At 43.3% G+C, this 20165-nt stretch overlaps 1 protein-coding gene across 2 annotated transcripts in view; it reads left to right on the top strand.

The window, feature by feature from the left end:
- The window catches only part of si:ch211-276f18.2 (glucose-fructose oxidoreductase domain-containing protein 1), a 31127-nt gene extending 24623 nt beyond the window's left edge, over positions 1-6504 (top strand). For both annotated transcript variants that reach the window (XM_010885706.3, XM_010885707.3), the window contains exon 2: positions 689-6504. In XM_010885706.3, the coding sequence (XP_010884008.1) occupies positions 689-1611 (923 nt within the window). In that variant the 3' untranslated portion in view covers positions 1612-6504. The remainder of the gene's footprint in view (positions 1-688) is intronic.
- Positions 6505-20165: the final 13661 nt, after the last annotated feature.

The following is a 20165-nucleotide window of genomic DNA, read 5'->3' as shown; positions in this document are numbered from 1 at the left end:
AGATTTTATTTTTTAGAGCTGATGCCGACACTGATTGTGGAGCATTTGGAGGGCCTATGGCCGATATTTAATGCCGATAATCAATATAATGACATTTGAATACGTGGTTGTCTAAGAATAAACAGAAATGACAATTGCGACGTTGACCTCTAATAGCCTCCTCATATCTAGAGCGATTTACAATAGCGAGTGTTCTAGGTCTTTATGCTGGCAGGAGCTGTGCTCTACTGAGCAACACTTTCCTCATCATCCATAGCAAGCAGTATTTACCGTAGCTCATCAGCTCATTTACCATACTCACTGCAACGGATCTGCCTGTTTGTCCCACTTACCTATCTTAAAGGGTGTGCAAAAACTGTTGCTCTGAATTAGTGTCTGATAAATATCTAAATCGACGTGCATTGTAATGTCCGCTCTATTGGATTTATGCCAGGCAAAGTGCTTGCAAAGACGTTGGTGGTGATTAACAAAGCTCCCAGAGTCTTATCCCGTTTTTCATGGTGAGAGTCCCTTGTTGATCTGTGGGTTTAAGAGTTTCGGGGAGGCCATGTTGGAATACATATGTCACAATGTTGGTGGGGCGAAGGGGTCAGCCATTCTGACTTGTCTCCTCAAATGCTCTTTTCCTAGACTGCAAGGTGGTATGTCTGTGTGCGAGCAACACTGACCTCTGTTTCCCTCACCACAGGCATCGGTAAGAATGTGATCTGTGACCGCACTGCAACGCCGTTGGATGCCTTCCGCATGATGTCGGCCGCGCAGTACTACCCTAAGCTGCTGAGCATCATGGGCAACGTGCTGCGCTTCTTGCCCGCTTTCGTGCGGATGAAGGAGCTGGTGGAGGAGGGCTACGTGGGGGAGTTGCTGGTCTGCGAGGCCCAGGTCCACAGTGGCAGCCTGCTGGGTAAGAAGTACAACTGGAGCTGCGATGACCTGATGGGTGGCGGGGGGCTGCACTCCGTGGGCAGCTACATCATCGACCTGCTCACCTTCCTGACGGGCCAGCGGGCGGCCAAGGTGCACGGTTTCCTCAAGACCTTCGTCAAGCAGACGGAGCACATCTGCGGCATCCGCCAGATCACCAGCGACGACTTCTGCACCTTCCAGATGGTGCTGGAGGGCGGGGCCTGCTGCACCGTCACGCTCAACTTCAACGTGCCCGGCAACTTCCGCCAGGAGGTGATCGTAGTGGGCACGGTGGGACGACTGACCGTCAGTGGGACGGACCTTTATGGCCAGAAGAACACCACGGAGGGAGGTCCGGAGCTGCTGCTGAAGGACAACACCCCGCTGGAGAAGGCCTCCCTCCCGGACAAGGCTTTCAGCGACATCCCCTCCCCCTACCTGACGGGAACCATCCGCATGGTGCAGGCTGTGCGGCAGGCCTTCCAAGACCAGGACGACCGGCGCACGTGGGACGGGACGCCGCTGACGATGGCGGCCACCTTCGAGGACTGTTTGTACGCGCTGTGCGTGGTGGACACCATCAAGAAGTCGAACCAGTGCGGCGAGTGGCAGAGCATTGAGGTCATGAAGGAGGAGCCGGAGGTGAGCCCGGCGTACCTGATCAGCGAGGCCATGCGGCGCAGCAGGATGTCACTCTACTGCTAGCCACGACACCACCACAGACCACCTGGTGCTAGACTGCGGAGGGAGCTGTCACTGTGCCCTTATTTGGCTGGCTGTCCGACCAATATGGGATATGGTATGGGTTCTTGTTCCCTGGTCATCCTCCCTTAAAAAACAGTGATGTGTGAACTGCAATGAGTTCCCTTCAGTGTCTTTGTCCCCTTTCCTGCATGATCTGTTCTGGGCCACCGCGCCTCACATCATGGGTCCGAGACTGAGGGCGAATAAAGAGCAACTCCAAAAGGATAAAGCTGTTGCTATTAATGCTACAGACGGGACATCGCTGTGGTCTCCCTGTACCTCTACTGATGTGTGGGTATGAAACCCAGGGGGCTCCAGCGCTTTGGTCCCTGTCTCTGTGTGTCGATTGTGTGTGTGCGAAACCAGAGAGCGAAAACACTGAAAAATCAATAGTTTGGCTGGTAGGGCTTTTAATGAGGTCCCTCCCTACGGTAAAGTATGCAATAAATCTAGAGTTCCAGGCTAGAGGAATGATGTCATCCTGCCTGAACCAAGGGAATGCCTTTTCATTGCCTGTTTCAAGTTTTTTTTTGTGGAATCACGCATTTATGCAATTGACAGACACGCATTATCTGTAGAAGGTGATATAATCCTGCGCTACGCAGTTGTTTAAGTGTAGGCGCGTGTTTTCTACCCCCGTGTTTCCACTCTCAAGGTCATCGCGTACTTTAGGCAGCTCGGTTAGCGTTTGCATGCACTGAAGCTTCGCGCTCAGCAGCGAAAATGTGAAGTAAAACCATCAGTTACAGCGTCCTTTAATGCATGAATGGGATACTAGCATGCATGAACCTTTCAGCTTTACACAGACTCCCCTAGCAACTCTCAGCTGGTAGGGGTAACTGGCTGCATAGTCGGTTGGAATATACCGTATGGCTTAGTGCCACTAAGGGCAAATAGAACGTGGCCTAAATTTCTTATCTTGACTGAAGACTACTCATTTTACATGTATTCATCCGCATTAGTTATTGGAGAGACTGGTGGAATAACACATTAACCTAAGAGCCAAAACGTTGATTTTTTATCACGCTCTAACCTACTGTTTCTGATTTGTGTTCTCAAATTATGCTGCATCAACATCTGCACAACCCTACTTATTTCTTGTATATAGGAACGTTTAAAATGATAAACGTGTATTTTATTTGTTTTTAAGCTACCTGCAAAAAGACAGGAACCTGAAACATGTTTTGATACACACACTGTTTGGTATTTATTTTTACCTGAGGACTGATTGGTACTGTATGGGGAGGGTTGTCTAGTCAGTGGAAGACATGGGGATTGGGGGGGAGAGGCCTCTGAGCACTAAGTTCTTGTCCTTTGTGTGGGGGGTCTATAGAAAATAATGTACATTCGCATTTAAGTAATTTAGTTTACCAGAGCCACCTACAGCGGTAAATACAGAAGATACTTCTGAATCATGTAGTTCTCCTTTGTATTTAGTTTTGAGGTGCATCCATTTTAAGGATTATGTTAACTTTCTTCGCTTTTATGGCATTTTGAAATTAGCCTCCGTCCGGTCCAGTTGTATTGTTCTGCGTTTATGCTTCACCAATGTGATGTATTGTTATTGACAGTGGATTTGGGGAAAATGGTTCTCTTTCAGACATTTCCCAATTACCAACTAACAACACACAGAGTACTCCTCATCTGCCTTAGCTGGGACTCTAGCAGCACTAGGATAATCTCAGATTGAGTAATCAGACAGGTCCAGATTCTGGCCTCATTGAAACCTGATAAGATATCACACTCACAACACATGACTGGGCTAATTTGTACATAAGTTTATCACAAGAGGACCTTACCTGTGTCCACTGAGACCTCTTGTAACAAACATCATTTGATCTGTTCTATGAAAATGTTGATGTCTGATTTTGGTCTTAATTCTCAGTCCTGGACAGGGCCTGTATTGATATAGCGCCTCAGAGGAGGAGTGCTGATTTGGTATCAGATTTCGTCCATCTTATTTGTTAATATCTTCGAAGTAAATCTGATCCTAGATGCTTTGTTCATATCGGCCTCGGCCTGTGTAAGAGTCCCCAGTGACATGGTGGTCTTCCATCAGAGAGAGGGAGGTTCACCATCCAAAGAGCATTTATTACAGGTGCTGTATATTAATTTGACCATTTCATTGTTACAGTAATTTTTCCAAACTGCAGTTAAATACAAATTCTGAGGTATAAAATACTTGGGAAGTATTCCGATCCAGACTCAATGTGATGTAGACTGTAACGTCCAGCGTATGGCGTAGTGTTTGGATGGAGCAGGGAGTTTGAGCAACCAGACAATATGATTCCCTGTTGAGGCCTTACGGGAAGGACGTAGGACCAATGGTTTAATCCCCAGTCCACCAGTCTGGCTGGAACCCTATAGCTTTGCAGTACAGAACAAAAATCTCAGAAGAAAAAATATTTAAATCTAACAGTTAATGCCAACCCTCGAAAAAACGTGACTGTGAACACTGCTAACTCACATTTAATATATTTCCCCAAATCCTAATTTTTGTCAGGTGAAATAGAATAGATACAAACTACAGAAGACTCCCTGTGAGGTTTTATTCCTGCACACAGTTGCGTTTTAGGGTTAATCTTGATGAGATGTCCAGAGGCTGTTTACTTGGGCCAGTCCGGACAAAACTGGGTTAGGGATTATTTTAATATTATATGTGAAATTATAATTTGCTGGTGTGTTAGATTTCATGCAATGGTTGTCAGTTAAATTATGTACTGTTTAATTTAATGTTTTTATGCTATAATTCTATTTTTGTATTTTTTCTTAATCAAGTAGATGTTTCAGGTCACAGCTAATTTGTTGAAGCTTTATGATAAAAATGGAAATGGATTTCAATGGAAAGCTGTATTGACGTGAAATTGCAACTACTGGAATAATCTTACTGTAGTGACTACAACTGGAACATGTGTATATTACTGTACCTGAAGGTGTTACCCTTGAACTCAGTAGATGTCTTTTAACTGTACGCTTTGGAGTCACCGTCTGTCTGTATGTGTGTTTGATTCAAAAAATAGTCATATTGCCAATTCGTTAGTCATTGCTCAGTTAGACTGTGGCTTCTAATGGTGCATCCAGCTCTAAAAAAAGAGAGAAAAAACTTGAAACGCAGGGGAGATGTTACACTTTGCATTGTTAAGTGTGTGTGCTTGTTGTACTTCGTTTGCTGAAAGGTGAATATTTTAGATGTTCTCCTTGGTATGCCAGCATTTACAAACAACGGTTGCAATTGGGGGTTTATAACTTTAAAATGTGGTTCGGTCATATGACTCCTCCGTGCCCACTCTCCCAGACTCGGAGGGGGACAGGTCTGTTCATAATGAGAGAAGCAGCCTCAAAGAGGTGCTTCTTGTGCACACTCAGTTCGTCACCTAGCAACCAGCGTGGCAGCCACAGTGCCAAAACTCAGCGCGCCCCCCCCCCAGCCTCGTTCTTTCATCTGTCTCAGTCTCTCTGTCTGTGTGTCTCTCATTTAGTCCGACTGAGCCGCGGCATCGAGGCACAGCAGGTGGGTTAGGCCAGTGATGACATCCATCATTATCAGTTTTTCCCAGTTGTTTCCTATGATCTCTAACAAGGCCGGTCTCTCCCTCTATCTCTGTCTCCATCTGTTCCTCCCTGTCTCTATCCCTCGCTTTCTCTCTTTTTCTGTCTCCCTCCTTTCTTCTCTGTCCATGCATTAGGTTCACCATTGTGTGATTTTAAACAATGTCACAGACAAACCGGCCCCCTGGCAAGGAAGCTGACATAAAGTCATCTAACTAAAAATAGAATAAAATGTTGATAATGGTATTTTCAGCTGTCATTTCCCATGCTTTTAGTTTTTCCTTCACACTGAGGAAACCCTAAACCTTTCTTCTCTTTGCCCGACTTTTTCCTTGACTCATGGCCGGACAACAGACAGCGATCTGGCCCGATTGTCCCGGACCCTTTGTTTACTGGACTCAGGAGGTCAGAGGTGGTGACCATGGTGACCACAGAAAACGGCACCATACACTATTCCCTAGGGTCTGTCTCTGTATATGTCCATCGACATCTTTCTTTATGTCTCTGTACTTCTGTGTCTCTCTGTCACTATACAGTACTTTGCAATGGTTTTAGGCACCTGAAAGGCAAACTAAAGCCATTTATTTGGGTAGTGTTTGTAAATATATGGATATTTATATATATATATTTGACTTTCAGGTGCCTAAGACTTGCACAGTACTGTATGTCTCTAAATGTCTGTAAATGCTGGCATGTTTAAGGAAATGTCCATCCTGATGCTGTATTGATGTTATTTGGCTATTTATTGTACTATTATGTATATCGTGGACGCATGGACCTTTGTATATATTTTTAACCAACAGGCGCATATTTATCAGACTTAAACTAGAGAATGTACTGTAGAAATATATTTATATCTATATTTTCTATATATCAAGAAAATTACAGCTGTGGTTGGTTGTTGGGTGAAAAATGTGTGTTTGGGGTGGGGTGGGGAGGGGCCTGAATGTCATTATTGGCTGTCATCTTTGCTCTGTTTTCTGTATATGAAAAGGCATGATTGTGTGCGTCTGTTAATGGAGGGGCGCTTCATTCCCCGGGCTGGCTCTGTCAGTGTCCTTATGTCAGTGTTGTAATGTGTGATCTCTCTACTCTAGTGGTCTGCATCGCTACGGTCTGTCTGTCTGTTCATGGGAGTATGTGCGTTTGAAAAAACCAAGAGATGGTGAGAGAGTGTTTGTGTTTCTTGGGGATGATGTGTCTCGTTTTGAACCATTTGCCCCGTTTTTCATGAAAGCCTGCACCTACATGATTTACTTGTCCGATGCTGCCGTTTCTATGGAGTAAAAAAAAACATTTATCCTACATCATGGTCTTGTCATGGTCTTGTTTTCTGCATGTTTGCCTTAAGGTTAAAGATTAACTGACTGCTAACCTGATGGGGCATTTGATATTGCATCATCGTGATTCTGTATTAGTGTTCATATTCACATGTACGACAGAGACACCTACACACACGCATATATTTTTCTCTCCTTGTGGAGACCAGAAAAAGTATTCCATATTTTCCCTATTCCCTAACCCTTATCCCCCAATATTACTAACCCCTAAGCCAAAATGGTGTTTGTGCCTGTGGGGAGGGAATTGGCAGATTTTACTCATGTATACATTGAACCTAAATGTACTTGGTATGACTTGTATCATATACACTCCCATACATTTACCCATCATGTAACACAACAGAATGAACTGGGTCAGGGAGAGTGATTGAGTGTGATGTGTGTGTTGTATGTAGGCCATTGATGTGCCCTGGCCCTCTTAGCTATGCTCTAGCGAGTCGCCCTGAGTACTGTGCTACGCTAACGGATTGACCTGTATTGATTTTGACAGACTACTCAGTTCCTGCTACCGCTCACATCATTTCGTTCCCTCTCATCCTCCATCTCATCAGTTGTCTGTATTCACAGTCCTGCTCACAGTATACAGCACCCGGATCGTACGTAGGTAGTGGGCAGTGCAGTTTGCCTCAGCACTGTCCTGGGTGGGTGGTCCGTTTGTCAGACAGGTTAGCCTTGCAACGTGGCACCCAAGCGACTCCTTGTGATGGGTCTGGAGCCTGCAGAATTCTATTGGGTTATTTGAACAGAGCCTGCCATCTCCTCCAAGTGTGTAGATTACAATAGAAACTTCCTGGTATGATAAGAACCGACACGACTTGTCAAGATGTACTCGGGAGGACAATTGATTGATTCTCACAAACATGCTGGGAGTTCCTGGAATAATGTACAGCTATTATCACATTCGGGCATCGTGGAATTGGTAGGGCAAAAAATATACAAGGTTCAACTGACATTCTTTCCTTTACTGTTTTTTTTAACTTATGAAAATAGTTGCTATTCTATAGTACGTTTATAGGACATGATGCTGATGTTTTTTTGTACATTTTCTGTCATGTACACATTTCCCACCTGGCTTAGTTAAACTCAATCCTGGAATTTACACATTAATAGCGTCATGAAAAAACAAATCAATTGTGCTGAAATATAGCCCTAGCAATTGTGAACACAGAAGTTTGTCGTTTTCGGTTGACTCCATTCCTAATTTGGGGAAGCACTTTATTGTGAGACAGAAAACGAGAGCAGGGAATGCAGGTAAATGAAAATATGGACCCAGCCCCAGAATGACTATGTTATGCATGGAATGTATAGGGTTAACTTCTGCCCTGAAGAAGACAAGCTCCCTGCAGACACAGATCGAGATCTGCTGCCATCTAGTGACTGGAATTAAAACTTTCCCTCTCCAAAGCCATGCACTACTTCCTAATCATTTAGCAGAAGGTTTGATCCAAAGCAACAGTGAGTGTACACATTTTCATACTTTTGCTTTTGTACTCACTGCCAATGGGAATCAAACCCACAACCCTGGTGTTGCAAACACCAACTGAGCTACACAGGTCTGCCGTTATCAACCGAAGACAGACATTGAATAATGTCATTTAGTACGGAGTTAAAACTGGTTTTCATTCTTTCTATCCACTTGTAGGATCTAGGGATTTGAATAACATATGAGACATGTTTAAACAAGGTACTTTGTAAACAAAGGGTTTGGCCTCTTCCAGCCCTTGTAAAACTGGTTATCCTCTTGTTTCACTTGAGAGGACTTCCTATAAGAAGATGCAAATAGATTAGGAAAATAACACAACAGAATGAATTTATGCCGACACCTACAGTTACAACAAACGTGATGAAGACAGTTTACCAAAGAGGCAAGTCATGAGAAATCGATTAAAATCAGATGTCAGTCTTGGGAAGTGGGTTCAAAACAGCTGTTAATCCCAATAATTTGGTTAAAACCATCTGTCAATCATAAGTGGCTTAAAATCCTTCCAGTATTTAAAAGTGGGTTAAAACCATCTTGAATTTTTTTTAGGATTGAAATAGCTGGAAATTGCTTTACAATTTTTTGTGCTGGCTTGAGTAGGGGGACCTTGCCTGCACTGCAGGATTTTAATCCATGAAGGCGTAGTGTGTTACTAATGGTTTTCTTTGAGACTGTGGTCCCAGTTCTCTTCAGGTCATTGACCAGGTCCTGCCGTGTAGTTCTGGGCTGATCCCTCACCTTCCTCATGATCATTGATGCCCCACGAGGTGAGATCTTGCATGGAGCCCCAGACAGAGGGAGATTGACCGTCATCTTGAACTTCTTCCATTTTCTAATAATTGCGCCAACAGTTGTTGCCTTCTCACCAAGCTGCTTGACTATTGTCCGGTGGACCATCCCTGCCTTGTGCAGGTCTACAATTTCATCCCTGATGTCCTTACACAGCTCTCTGGTCTTGGCCATTGTGGAGAGGTTGGAGTCGGATTGAGTGTGTGGACAGGTGTCTTTTATACAGGTAACAAGTTCAAACAGGTGCAGTTAAAACAGGTAATGAGTGGAGAACAGGAGGGCTTCTTAAAGAACAACTAACAGGTCTGTGAGAGCCGGAATTCTTACTGGTTGGTAGGTGATCAAATACTTATGTCATGCAATAAAATTCAAATTAATTATTAAAAAATCATACAATGTGATTTTCTGGATTTTTGTTTTAGATTCTGTCTCTCACAGTTGAAGTGCACCTATGATTAAAAATTACAGCCCTCCACATGCTTTGTAAGTAGGAAAACCAAAATCGGCAGTGTATAAAATACTTGTTCTCCCCACTGTATGTAATTATTTTAATTTAAAATTCATGAAGTCACTACATTACGTCAACTTGCCTGCTTTTTCTCAGCATCACTATCTTAATCTTTAATCTGTAACATCTAGTACAGCAAGGCAAGGCATGTTTATTTGTATAGCACATTTCATACACAGGGCAATTCAAAGTGCTCTATGTTAGAAAACATTACAGGATTTATAGAAATAATGTTTATACATTTAGCAAAAAAGACAAAGCATACAAATAAAAACATCACATTTCAGATGGTTCAAAGAATATAATTAAAATAAATAAATAAAAGGCAGAAGAAAACAAAGGTTTTTAGCCTTGATTTAAAAGTGGTCAATGTTTGAGGAAGTCCAGGTAAATTACCTTCCAATAAGAAATGCATCCACATGTTGGGCTTAGAAGTGTATTGAAGATTTTTTAAATCAGGGCTTAATTGCTATGTAATTTCCAATAACAATAACATTATAATGTCAATGATTATTGTCTAGCAATGACCACAATGTGTTTTATTAAACCCCTAAAAAGCTCATATTACACAACCCCCTAATTTGTATAATATGACAATCGCATCGCATCGCATTGCATCATCTTCCGCTTAATCCGGGGCCGGGTCGCGGGGGCAGCAGTCCCTCCAGCGTGTCCTAGGTCTTCCCCGGGGTCTCTTCCCGGTGGGACGGGACCGGAACACCTTCCCAGGAAGGCGTTCCGGAGGCATCCGAAACAGATGCCCAAGCCACCTCAGCTGACCCCTCTCGATGTGGAGGAGCAGCGGCTCTACTCTGAGCTCCTCCCGGGTGACCGAGCTTCTCACCCTATCTCTAAGGGATCGCCCAGCCACCCTGCGGAGAAAGCTCATTTCGGCCGCCTGTATCCGGGATCTTGTCCTTTCGGTCATGACCCAAAGCTCATGACCATAGGTGAGAGTAGGAATGTAGATTGACCGGTAAATCGAGAGCTTCGCCTTACGGCTCAGCTCTTTCTTCACCACGACAGACCGATACATCGACCGCATTACTGCAGAAGCTGCACCGATCCGTCTGTCAATCTCCCGTTCCATCCTTCCCTCACTCGTGAACAGGACCCCTAGATACTTAAACTCCTCCACTTGAGGCAGGCACTCTCCACCAACCTGAAGTGGGCAAGCCACCCTTTTCCGACTGATGACCATGGCCTCGGATTTGGAGGTACTGATTTTCATCCCCACCGCTTCACACTCGGCTGCAAACCGTCCAAGTGCATGCCGAAGGTCCTGGCTTGAAGGGGCCAACACGACAACATCATCCGCAAAGAGCAGAGACGAAATCGTGTGGTCCCCAAACCTGACACCCTCCGGCCCCTGGCTGCGCCTAGAAATTCTGTCCATAAAAATTACGAACAGAACCGGTGACAATATGACAATCAACAGTATAAAACCGTTTCTATAATATGTGTATATTTTTTATCTGTGTATTTGTATTGATATTATTAGGGCTGCCAATGTTAAAATCTAATCTATTAGTCGCAACTAGAAGAAACAACGTGTGTGTGTGTGCACATGAACCAGAAAAGGGTTACAGGATTTTTGACATGAAGATAGAGCACTGATATTTGTTTTGACATGTTTTAATGAAACACCCAGTGATATACATTTAAATTGCATTTTCCAGACATCAGGAGACATCAGCCTATCCCACCAGAAGCCAGGCTGTCTAGAATAACACTATCATTGATAGGGGGGCTGTAGACTGCCAGTTTGTCTGGGTGAAGTCCTTTTTAAGAGGTTCCCAGGTTGGTAAACGGCAGCCTCAGGTGCTGGTACCATTGTTTGAGTTGCCGGGGCAATAGAAGAAGCATTATCTTGCAGAGGAAGAGCAGCGCTTCCCGCATGGCTGGTCGAAGCAGCTGATTGGCTGACACAGTGGACCAGGAGACAGAACCAAGAGAGGTAGGAGAGAGAAAGAGTCACTTGCGAAACTGTTTGCCACAGTAAGAGCACAGAAAAACAGGTTGTTTACTTTTGTCTCTGAACCTTTTAGATTGTTGCAGCCAGAAATGCCATGCATGGATCCAGCACAATTGCTTATTCTCTGTGACAATGTCCAATGACTGTTCTATTGTACACTGCTCAAATTAAGGGAACACAATCATCACAGTATTACACCAAGTCAGTTAAACTTGAGGGATATCAATCTGTCCAGTTAGGAAGCAGAAGCAATTGTGAAGCAATGTCACTTGTTTTGGTGCCAATTAAAGTGACAACAGGTGCACTGGAGAGGCAACAGCAAGACAACCCCCAAAAAGGGAATGGTTTTGCAGGTTGTGGCCACAGACAATTGCTCTCTCCTTATCCTTCCTTACTGATTATTTTTTTGTTTTACATTTTGCAAGTGTCCTTGTCAGTACTGGTTGCATCAGGCGGTACGTGCAGCCCATTCAGGTTGCACAGGTAGTCCAGATCCTCCAGGATGGCACATCCATATGTGCCATCGCAAGAAGGTCTGCTGTGTCTCCCTGTGCAGTTTCAAGAGCATGGTGGAGATACCAGGAGATGAGCCGTTACACGAGGAGAGCTGGACAGGGCCTTTAAAAAGCATCAACCCACCAGTAAGACTGGTATCTGCTCCTTTGTGCAAGGAGGAACAGGAGGAGCACTGCCAGAGCCCTACAAAATGACCTCCCACGATTGCTGAGGGCAGAGAGTAGGACTATGATGACTTACTGTGATTTTGACAGATTAACACTTCTTGGTCAGGAAATTCCGAGGCAAGGTCCATATACAGGTCAGCCAATCATTCTTTGGACGGCTGAGGTGGAGGATGTTTGCAAGTCCATGTTCACCAAAATCCAATATTTTCACTGTTTCAGATATATTGTGTTTCTACATTGCCATGGGGTGGGCAGAGCATGTACAGGTTGCACACCTTCATAAAACCTTTATGTCAACAGGTACATCATTAAAACACAAATTTAACGAGTGAAAACAAACTGGATGGTACTGTAGCTCTCCAGAAACTGGTTTGGAGAGCCCCTCCAGAAACAGGCTTGAAGAGCCCCTCCAGAATAGGCCTGAAGAGCCCCTCCAGAATCAGGCGTGGAGAGCCTGATTGCAGCATATAGACCCATGTCTCAGTGTTCTGCTCACCTTTTCCTTTTCAAACACCCCTGACTCGATCTGAAAGTCCAGAACCCTCTTCACATCAAGGTACTGGACTCTCTCCAACATGCATGTTTGGTCTGCTCTAGGCCTGGAAAAAGAAAAGTCCTGAAAAACATATGTTTTATCTTTATGTTTTAACTATGTGAAGATGTACTGCTCCCTCTACGCCATTTGTTTCCCACTTAAATGTTTCCTTCTCTAAGGATGCTGTAAGAGATAAAAACACAGAAAATAAGATTTGCTAAATTGCTAAATGTCTTAAATGTAATAGGATATATAGTAAAAGTGACATATACAGTTGTGCTCACGTTTGCATAACCTGGCAGAAATAGTGACATTTTGGCTTTGATTTTTTAAATATGACTGATCATGCTCATGTCTTTTATTTAAGGATAGTGATCATATGAAGCCATTTATTATCACATAGTTGTTTGGCTCCTTTGTAAATCATGATGATAACAGAAGTCACCCAAATGGCCCTGATCAAAAGTTTACACACCCTTGAATGTTTGGCCTTGTTACAGACACATACAGGTGAAAATGGCAATTAAAGGTACATTTCCCACACCTTTAGCTTTTTAAATTGCATTTAGTGTCTGTGTATAAATAGTCAGTGAGTTTGTTAGTTCTCATGTGGATGCACTGAGCAGGCTAGATACTGAGCCCTGGGGAGCAGAAAATAACAGTCAAAAGACCTGCGTAACAAGGTAATGGAACTTTATAAAGATGGAAAAATATTTAAAAAGATATCAAAAGCCTTGCAAATGCATGTCAGTACTGTTCAATCACTTATTAAGAAGTGGAAAATTCAGGGATCTCTTGATAACAAGCCAAGGTCAGGTAGACCAAGAAAGATTTCAGCCAAAACTGCCAGAAGAATTGTTCGGGATACAAAGAAAAAACCACAGGTAACCTCAGTAGAAATACAGGCAGCTGTAGAAACAGGCTGTTTCAAGGAGCAAAATGGGTTTTCTTTTTTTTTTTTGGGGGGGGGGGGGGGGGGGCTGGGCTCTAAAGTCACAGGGAATGTTGTTAAAACTGATGGCAAGATGAATGCAGCATGTTATCAGAAAATACTGGCAGACAATTAGCTGTGCATGGGACGCTTTTGGACTTTCCAGGACGACAATGACCCTCAGCCCAAGGCCAAGTTGACCCTCCAGTGGTTACAGCAGAAAAAAGTGAAGGTTCTGGAGTGGTCATCACAGTCTCCTGACCTTAATATCATCGAGGAGCACTAAAAGCCAGGGGGGCATGTCTCCATCTCTCTCTGTTTCCCCTAGCCCAACCCTAAGTTGTGGCCCAGACTGTAGGGCCTTACAGCTGCCAAACAATAACATGTTATTATCACATCACACACTGTCAACAACAGGGGTGGACAGACTGTGATCATATAAAGTTGGAGCAGACCGACTGTTCAAACATAACAGGGGTAGACCGACTGATCAAATACAACAAGGCTAGATTGACTGTGATCATATACATCAGGGGTAGATTGACTGTGATCATATACATCAGGGGTAGACTGACTGTGATCATATACATCAGGGGTAGATTGACTGTGATCATATACATCAGGGGTAGACTGAATGTGATCATATACATCAGGGGTAGACTGAATGTGATCATATACATCAGGGGTAGACTGAATGTGATCATATACATCAGGGGTAGGCTGACTGTGATTATATACATCAGGGGTAGACTGAATGTGATCATATACATCAGGGGTAGACTGACTGTGATCATATACATCAGGGGTAGGCTGACTGTGATCATATACATCAGGGGTAGGCTGACTGTGATCATATACATCAGGGGTAGACTGACTGTGATCATATACATCAGGGGTAGGCTGACTGTGATCATATACATCAGGGGTAGACTGACTGTGATCATATACATCAGGGGTAGACTGACTGTGATCATATACATCAGGGGTAGGCTGACTGTGATCATATACATCAGGGGTAGGCTGACTGTGATCATATACATCAGGGGTAGACTGACTGTGATCATATACATCAGGGGTAGGCTGACTTTGATCATATACATCAGGGGTAGGCTGAATATGATCATATACATCAGGGGTAGACTGAATGTGATCATATACATCAGGGGTAGGCTGACTGTGAACATATATATTAGGGGTTGACATTAAACCGGAATACATAAACAAATAAAACATAAACAAATATTACATGGCCATGAATACAGAGTAGCAGTACCAATAATATAATTTGATGGTATACTGGTCATCATTCCTATCACAATAGGAATCATTCTCTTACCCTGTGGATCGGATGGGGGTTAACCTGGAGGGCTCTAAGATTGACAAGAGACAGTTTTATGAGTGGGTGAGCCACACAACATTTGTTTGATTTCCATTCAAGTGACATTCAATAGGTTCTATCAACAAGGTCACAGTGTCTTCAAGGTCACAGGGATGCGTAGACTTTTTATATCCACTGTAGGTCACATTAAAAGTGGAAAAAGTTCTGACATTATTTATTTTTGTCTCATTCTTTTACATCACAAGAACTTGTAATTTTAACAGGAGTGTGTAGACTTTTTATACCCACTGTATGCTGCCTCTGGGTGATGTAATCCAGAATCACAATGTCAATTTTCACTGTTACGCTGATGACACACAGTTATTTATTCCAATGAAGCATGGAGAAGCCCTTAAATTAGCTACTTTGGAAGCATGTGTTTCAGATATCAGGAAGTGGATGACAGAGAACTACCTGCTTTTAAACTCATGAAAAACAGTAATGCTAATTTTAGAACCCAAAAAACAAAGAGCGTTGTTAGCAGATCTCACTGTGAACCTTGACGGCTGCATGGTCGTATCCCAAAAAACTGTAAGAAACCTCTGCGTTACCCTTGACCCTGACCTCTCCTTTGAAGAACATAAAATAGGTCTCAAGAGTTGCTTATTTTCATCTTCGAAATGTTGCAAAAATCGGAAACTTTCTCTCAAAAACTGATGCAGAAAAACGAATCCATGCTTTTGTTACTTCTAGATTGGATTACTGCAATGCTCTTCTTTCTGGTTACCCTGATGAATCAATACATAAACTTCAATTAGTGCAGCATATGATTGCTAGAATCCGAACTAGAACAAAAGAACGTGAACACATTGCTCCTGTACTAGCCTCTTTACACTGGCTGCCTGTTAGGGTTAGGGCTGCTTTTGTTGTTGTCTCTCTGTTGTGCACTTGTGCAACTGGGCTGTACTCTGCTGGCAACACTCGCACCTCTTTCAGGGTGGTTGCGGTTGGTGGGGATCCCTTTGGTTGATGCAATGTGGGTGGATTGATTTCCTGCCTGTTGGGCCCTGTCCGGGGCTTCTGCCGGGTTGGGGGACCCCCTGTCACTGGACCCCCCTGTCTCAGCCCCAAGGTCTTACGTTAATATATTATTGTGCTGGGGGAGTAGGGTCAGTTCTCCTTCTCCACTATAAATCCCTGTAGATTTAAGGAATGCATTTTCTAAGTTTTCCCTGTCTCCTGCCGTTTTAAACTTAAGAGGACATGAGGTCTTGGCCCACACCTGAGGGGTACCAGGCTTGAAAGACCCGTTGCTGTCCCTGTTCAAAGTCCTCCTGGTTGTGTTGCAGATCAATATGATACCTGACGATTTCAGCTGCCACTGTGCTGACACCTCCCCCCTCCCCCGTGTTGTCCCTGTCCTTGTCCATCTGGTCATGCTCCTGACCTGGACTATGTTTAAATAGACCCTGGACTCATGTACTTATTAATTATTACAATTTGTACTCTTAATATGTTCACCCAGCACAGCCAGAAGAGGACTGGCCACCCCTCTGAGCCTGGGTCCTCTCTAGGTTTCTTCCTGAATATCGGCCTTCTTATTTATTTATTTATTTATTTATAAAGCCCTTCTCAACACTACTGTTGTTTTCTCCTTGGGGTTTAAGGCCGGGTGTTTAGTAAAAGCACTTTGGGACATCTGCTGATGTAAAAAGGGCTTTATAAATACATTTGACTGATTGATTTTTAGACCCTATGTTAAAGTTCCTGAAAGATGTTTTTAAAAAGATCAGAGAGTGAATTGAGGTGTTACACTGGAGTGTCCAACCCTTTTAGTGTCATACCGAATGAAGGACCAGAAAGGGAACTCCCTTATATCAGCAATACGACTCATCACACACAGGTTGTTGCTTAGAACTGGACTAGCTGGGTCTCACCAGAGTCTGGAGATCTTATCATGTGTGAGATGCCACACAGCACCATGTAGATACACTGGAGTTTCTCGGGGAGCAGCTCCTGCTTCCTGTTCCGTATTCTCCTGAGAAGGGGGCAGGCGAATACGGCCTAGTCAAGCGGGGGCTGCAGGTAGCTTAGTGTGATTTGCAAGTTACTGAAATAGACAGGGATAATCCACATACTGTAGGTTCTCATCTTCTTCTGGGTCCAGTACTTGTTGGTTCATGGACATAGGCGCTGGTGGCACAGACTCTTTCTCAGCGGAAGAAGACGGATCAGATTGCGAGCTAAGTCAAACTTCTCAGTGGAGTATTTTAATTAATTTTGCATTGTGTATTTGAAGACCCACCTGACTTGGCTTCGGTGACATGACGTCTTGGGATGCAAAGGCTTTTTCATTAGTAGTGGCTGCATACCCTTACAATGAGAACACAGAAGAGGTCAGATATTCTATATGGTTTGATAATTAGATTTACAACTGATTTACAATTAAAAAAAAAACATTTTAGCTGGGTTCCACCTGAGTTATGTCATTCTGCAGCATTTACAAGAAACAAAGGGTTCCAAAAGGAACAGAAACATAAATAGTTTTACATGGAACCCAGATGGGATCTTCCACAAAGTCTGCAGAAATTTCGTAAAACCTGTTTTTTGTGTACCTGTTCTCTGAGGCAAAATATAAGGGGCTATCCAGTATGGAGAGCATGCCTGATGGCCGTTAACTCACTCAGGTACCGCCTTAGCTGGAGGAAACCATCCAGTGTCTGAGACTCCACTGGCCAGACGTTCTTGATGTTCTCATAAAGTAAAGAAAGACATTTCAAATGTACATTGTTCAATGATTAAATACAATCTCTCTACAAACTCTCTCCTTCCCTCTCACCCCCTTTTGGCCTTCTCCTGTGTAAATTAGCCAGTGATCGTGCCGGCACCAGACACTTGGCCAACCGTCTTTTCCCAGTCGGTCAGAAGTAAACATCAGCGACCATTTACACGCCATTGACAGGACAGCGTGTGTGTTGTTGTATTCGTGTGTGTGTGTCACCTTCAGAGTCTCTTGGTCCTCTGAAGTAAGCCAGATTGAGAATAAATCAACGGTGTCAGAGTAGAGTAAATTCCTTGGGTTTTGTATGGTCGGTCCAAGACACAAGGTACTGCTCACACATCATGAATACAATTACAGTTGAAGCTGAATGAACTGTATTGCAGTATACTGTAGTGTTGGTAAAGGATATAATATAACCCTACTACATTTGTTTTAATATTAGTTAAGTCTTCACATCATAATATCACATACTCTTCAGTTTATACAGTGAATGTGGATTGTGGATATTCTGTCTATATTAAGTCTGTATGTTTTGTTTAATGTGGTGGCACATCTCTGTCAATGCAAATGTCATGTTTCAATAAAGCTGATTTTGATATTATGTTGTTGATAGGGGATAATATGTTTCATACTTGTTGACAGGGGAACAAAATCCTTTACTGAGCTGCTCCTGTCTCCTTTCAAACCTCTTTCTGGCTTGGCCATTCTGGATGAGGACATTGTGGGGGATATTATCATGTGTCTCACTGTGGGTGACCACCTTCTCAGGTAAGTAGCTTTGCTCTTGGGGTAAAAAAGACAAAAAGGAAACATGGCAGTAGTAACAACTTATAGGTTTAATTATATTATATAACCTGTTATGTAAACTCTGGTTGCTTTTAAGTATTGTGACATTGTACAATAGCCTAGCAGGGCTATATGTATACCTTTTATTTTATTTTTTTTAAGTTAGTGGCAAACTTTTGCTTGATCTAAGAAATGATGTTGTGGTCTCTCTCACTGAGTGACTGGTCCAGCTCAGCCGCTATTCTCTGGTGGTGGAAAGCAGCCCGTTTAAAGTTGACAAAAGAGGTTGGTAACATTTGTTTGTGTGCACATACATTTGTGTAGTTGCTTCTGTTCCCGAGAGGTAGAGGACAGGTTGTATATTTCATGTTCACATCCTCGCTGTGGACAATTTGGTAATTGTTCACGGTCAAAAATAACCGTATCCTAAGCATACATTGTACTGAACGGTGGCTTTGAGTTTTGTTTTTATTGATAAATCAGCTAGATGTATCTGGGCAAAGTATTACCTACCACGCCCTTTCATCTGTCCTCATCACCATCCTAGATGACGTGATCCTTACTTAAAGTTCTGACGAACTGGAAAGAATAACAACAGCAAGTATACTTGCGATGAAAATCCAATATTACTATTATAATGTTACTAATTTGCGACAAAATAAACGGTAGGCTAAGCTTATCTTTTTGTTTACCTGTTGGTTATCGTCTGTAACCAAAAAGGCAGGACATAGATACAGAATCCTCTTTTATTCACTGTTATTGGGTCACAAAGCTTATTCAGCCTTCTGTTTCCTTTAATCACCATCAATGGGCGTTTTTCAGCAATGAGCGTATTTTATAATTACTTGAAAGGAGTATTATTCCAATAATGTCCAGCAGCGGGAAACACTTTATATAGTCCTGGACTGAGTTGTTAGGTCCTAGATCATATCACACAGTGCTCGAATACTAGATACAGTATTTCATATTCACCGTTAGCACCACCTTCTGTAAAACATTTGTAGTCATGTATGTTTAAATGCATAATGTATGATGTAGCGTATAGTACTAAGTGGTCTGTAGGTTTTTTTTTCTCACTGAGGTCAAAGGGCATACCCATCTGGCTACATGTTCAAGAGCAAGAACCAAAATAGTCTTCTTTACCACTATTGTAGCCACTGATCACAGTTTATCGTAGTGCATTAAGTTGTATTACAGATGAAAGTTTTAGCAAAACATCACTGCACACTAAAGAAATATGCTTGCTTTACTTTGAATTATCCTAGATGAGTGCATTGATCAGATTTTTGTTTATAAAGCCACAGAGAGACAAGGTGCCACCTAACCCACTGGATGCATGAATCTGAAGTGTCTGCGTTTCATTTCCACAGCCCGTGGGGTTAAGAATCCCAGTTGTTGTGCAGTGGAAGCCTGTGAAGACTGTGCCGATTTTGTCATTTATGAAACATCTGATTCTAAGGCAATTTTCAGTTCCCAAAAGTGGAATATACTGAGTAAACTATGTTTTCCAAAGGCCAGAAATGTTGGTGTTGTTTTTGTTTAGGCAGGTGCAATGGGTTCTGGTGCACAAGCACTGCTGCGGCGTGGACTTGAATCGGATCGGGGTTAGAGGTGGATTTGGGATTGGGCCCGGCTGACCTGCCATGGTCCAGCTCTGATGCTTTGACTGTGTGTTCTACAGTGCAGAGGGGTTTTACAGGAGGAACCCCCAACCCCACCACACGGCCACACATTGAGACAGCCCAGTCCTGCCTTTTCGCTTAGGAGCTCAGGGGATGGACCTCTGGACCAGACCATCTGGAGGGGGAGAAGGAGGGGGGTTGTCCTGAGGTGACCCTC

The sequence above is a fragment of the Esox lucius genome, chromosome 21, assembly GCF_011004845.1.
Source record: "Esox lucius isolate fEsoLuc1 chromosome 21, fEsoLuc1.pri, whole genome shotgun sequence".
NCBI classification, from domain to species: domain Eukaryota; kingdom Metazoa; phylum Chordata; class Actinopteri; order Esociformes; family Esocidae; genus Esox; species Esox lucius.
Note: the sequence above shows the minus strand (reverse complement) of the source record. Positions and strands in the feature narration are given on the sequence as shown.